The 4,043-nt window shown below is 31.8% G+C and overlaps 1 protein-coding gene across 1 annotated transcript; it reads right to left on the reverse strand.

Moving 5' to 3' along the window:
• Positions 1-280: 280 nt before the first annotated feature.
• Positions 281-1,663, reverse strand: MAKR6 (membrane-associated kinase regulator). The gene is made up of 2 exons (XM_089603335.1): positions 815-1,663; positions 281-688 (listed from the first exon to the last, which is right to left on the reverse strand). The coding sequence occupies exons 1-2, from the start codon at positions 1,554-1,556 to the stop codon at positions 681-683; spliced, it is 750 nt and encodes a 249-aa protein (XP_089459461.1). The 5' UTR covers positions 1,557-1,663; the 3' UTR covers positions 281-680.
• Positions 1,664-4,043: the final 2,380 nt, after the last annotated feature.

Genomic DNA, 4,043 nt, shown 5'->3' on the forward strand with positions numbered 1-4,043 from the left:
ATGAGTGTTTTAACTTTATGAAAACTGGGATTCTTTTTGTTTTGCTAACTTGTGGTCTGGGTTAGAGCACTTGATGAGTTATGACATAAAATATTAATTTAGGACTTAATTATTATTCTTATCTTTATTGCAAGAAATATATCCTTTTTCCAACAATGAGCTCAATATACATACCTAATACACATTACACATGCTTACATCGAAAAATATTCTTATATATAATTTCATTTTATTTAGTTGATTAATAAGATCATATTAGTAAAGTTATAAAGTACGTACGTGAACAATATGATCCTGTATCATTTCACTAAATTAGAAAATTTACAGGTTCACAGAAGGCATGTTTTTCAAAAGCAGGTAGATTTATCTCTTTAATAGAGAAAGAAAAAAGAAAGGACAAATTTGTAGTATGTATATAAATGTCCTTTTTACACTGCGTAGCCCATGGCTATGGCCATCCTTGAGTAGCTTCTTCGTAGACAAAATATACATTGTCACCAAAGAAAATGTTGAGCAAAGTGACAAATAACAAGTGGTTGATGAACTTCTCTTATTGTCACACCTCTTATTTCCTTTCCTTTGCTTTCAGTTTCCATGTGAATGATTCTCTTCTTCTTGTCTCCTTCCTTTCACCTCTTCTCTTCTCTTATTTGCAAATATCATGAACTTATATAAATTCCTCAATTTCCTAAAAGAAAGAAAATTATAGATTAAAAATAGGTCAAACAATTTGTTTATAATCACCGCAAACAATATCAATAAAAACATCATAAAATCTTTTTTTATTTAAAAAAAAAAAAAAAAAAAAACCTACCTATAGATCTCTTGCAATGAAGAACAGCTTCATAAATCGAGGTATCCGAATCGCAAGACTTTCTCCAACAACACTCGTCCGGAGCAGAATAAGCCACGCTGATCCTCGGAGAAGCGGTTTCCGATGAATAAACGCGGCTTTTTCCCATCTGAGCCCTCTTCTCGCCGGACAAGGATTTCGAGCCCGATTTTCCTTGACCACCGCCGCGGATTCTTCGATACAACGGCCTAAGAAAATTCAAGTACTTTTGCAATAACCTCTTGGACACAAAAATTCTCCGGGACCTCCTCATGGACGACGAGTAATCCGAATTATATTTCCCACCGGAGACACTACTACCACTAGTACTACTTGTAGTAGTAGAATTAGTGTTCGAGGAATCAGAAAAACTCGGGAGGCTATTTTCGTCGTCGACACAATTGGTGCTATCGTTGGCGAAGAACCCGAGAGGCATGAGATAGCCGTTGGAGATGAGCTCGTCGGCGTGGACGAGCCCTAGCGGAGAAGGCGAAGAAGGGAAGTCGAACTTGAAGTCGTGAGACGATTTCCTGATCAAGAACCTCTTTGAAGGAGTCATTTTCGGGTCCATCTCGATGAATGAAGCTTCGTCGGATGTGTCCAAGGAAGTCCTCAGAGAGTTGTCATGGCTGTCTAGTAGTGAGGGTTTTAGGTTTGCTAACCAACTGTATGAGAAGCTCTCTATGGAAAGAGGAGAAGAATAAGAAGAAGAAGATGTTTCCATGGCTAAAACCTTTCTATTTCTCTTTGGTGTGTAAAAGTACTTATTAGTGAGAGGAAATGAAGAGAGTGAAATCAAACTATTGCAAAGTTAGCTCATGAGGACCACCCTCTTATACTGTTACACACATATATATATATATATATATACACACATGTATATATATCTTATGCACCTCAATATCCTTCAATTAATTAATTCTATATTTTTTTTATTTCTCTTTATCTCTCTCTCTCTCTCTCCAACAATTGGGTATGTGGTTGTCTGCTGAGAGAGACTACACTGAAATAAATTTGTTATAATAATTGAAAAAGTATGAAAAAAGAAACATTAAAAAAAAAATGTTAGTCCCCACTCCCCACCACAAGCTTATATAATGTACTATTCCTCGAGTAGTTAATAGTTATCCCCACTTCTTGTTATAATCATGGTATTTCTAAAGGCAATAGAAGTTAAAAAATAAAGTAAAAAAGAAATCAAATAGAGGAATGATGTTGCTCTCCTCTTATCCATTTAAGTTACAAAGAATGTTTTAATTTAACCTATACTTAAAACATTACATTCATGCATATATAATTGTTTTACTTTCAAAAGTTTTCCTGACTTATTAAGCAAAAAAAATGAGAAAAAGGGTGAAGGTTTTTTTTTTTTTTTTTTTTTTTTTTTTTTTACCTTCTACCCTTCCGAAGATTAATTATTTAACTTTATCCAAGTGGTATTGCTAGTAGCAGTCTGCTAATAAGTTAATAACTATATGGAAATAAAGTAAATATGACAAAATTGGCGCTTATGGAGGCCACGTGGAAGCATGTTCCAATGTTTCTATAACTTCCTTCATAGGAGAAACTGAGTTGATTTCAAGTCTCAAAAAGCAGTGGGAATGTTCTTTAATTATCTATCTTTTTTCTTTTATTTTTTTATTTTTTGTTTTGATTGAGCAATTATTTTAAACATTTCGTACGCAATTATGCTTATTTTGCTTAGCTTGCTCTCCTTTGTCTTTATCGTTTTATTAGTCCAATTTAGTAGTGTCAATCTCTTAGCTTTTTTTATTTTTATTTTTTTATAATAAGCCGGTTTTGACATGATGATTTCACCACCATGATGCTACATCCTAACTACTTCAGCACAAAGCTGAACCTAATAAATTCATAATATATTCGTAGTGGCACAATCATTTTAGTGTTATTCTTCATTCATAATAATAATAATAATAATAATATAAAATGATGAAGAAACTTTTTTTTTTTATATAATGAAGAAACATATGAATATGAAAAACATGTGACCAGAATGAGTCATGTATCTGAAATACTGAATAGGACAGTTTTTCGATGCAAATTATATTATGTATGACATGATTTGGGGTTCTTGGTCTAATTTAAGAGAATAAATGAAGCCAATTTTTAATTCAGGAGTGACTTATACGCATTGAATATTTATACGCAACAAGTACAAATGCCAATTCAATAGGGAGCGAAAACATGCATAAATAAGGGGTACATTTTTGCATTATTTTTGGGGTCAACATCAGATATGAAATTAAGAGCTATAGTTATTCAAGATGCGATTATCAAGTTTTGAATATTTAAGAAGCATGTTTTCCTTTTTCATTGGCAGGTTTTCTGTCTAACTTGTCTATTTTGTTTTCTTTCATTAATCAACTTCTGCTAATTGAATTCTATTAGTTCAAAAGAAAATGATGGATGTACGTGCATATATGTCATGATTTCTTGCTTATTTGTACTATGGTATATATCTTACTTGCAGTCATTCTTCAAAAATAAGCAACGATTAAAACAATATAATTACAGTAGTTTTGATTTGATATAGCGCTAAACCATTTGCGTACAATTTTTTATTTATTTATTTTTATTTTTTTTCGGATGGTGGCATAATTTTTAGCGGTTTTTGAACTTGCAAACTTTTGCTCTTATTCTATCTAACTTTATTAGTTTTGGACGAATTTTTACGGGAAACTGATCACGTGAATTTATTTTAGGGTAAATATTTATTTCATGATGCTTCGAAAAACATTCACCTCTGTCATATCTATTGTGAAGAAAATATAGTTCCCGACACTCTTAGTAAATTTGGTCACACGATTGATTCTTTTAGGCCATTAGCTCATGCTCATCGTTTTGAACATATTAAGTCTCGTAAAAAATTGCAAGATGTATAGATATCACAAAAAAAAAAAATTGTGTAATTTATATCTCACATACAATCTCTTTCCCTCTCTCTTTTTCTTATCTTTTTAACTTTTATTGTTTTAAAATAAATGTAACCACGATTTTCCTCCGTGAGTGAGAATTATTAATAAAAATAACGTGTTTTCGCCTAAAAAAAGAAGTCATCATCAAGTAAATTTTTAGACGGCAAGTGTATGACCCACAAAATCAATCTTGTTATAAATGTGAATACGTTAATTTTGTTATGATTTTTAGCTTATATATTTAAGGAAAAATGATGTATATATACTTTGAGTTT

Source organism: Urtica dioica, chromosome 12, assembly GCF_054948205.1.
Source record: "Urtica dioica subsp. dioica isolate 48M chromosome 12, U.dioica_male_clone48M_v1_H2, whole genome shotgun sequence".
Lineage (NCBI taxonomy): Eukaryota > Viridiplantae > Streptophyta > Magnoliopsida > Rosales > Urticaceae > Urtica > Urtica dioica.

Excerpts from the sequence above, each read along its gene's own strand:
- MAKR6 (XM_089603335.1), bottom strand. The coding sequence starts at position 1,556 with ATGGAAACATCTTCTTCTTCTTATTCTTCTCCTCTTTCCATAGAGAGC.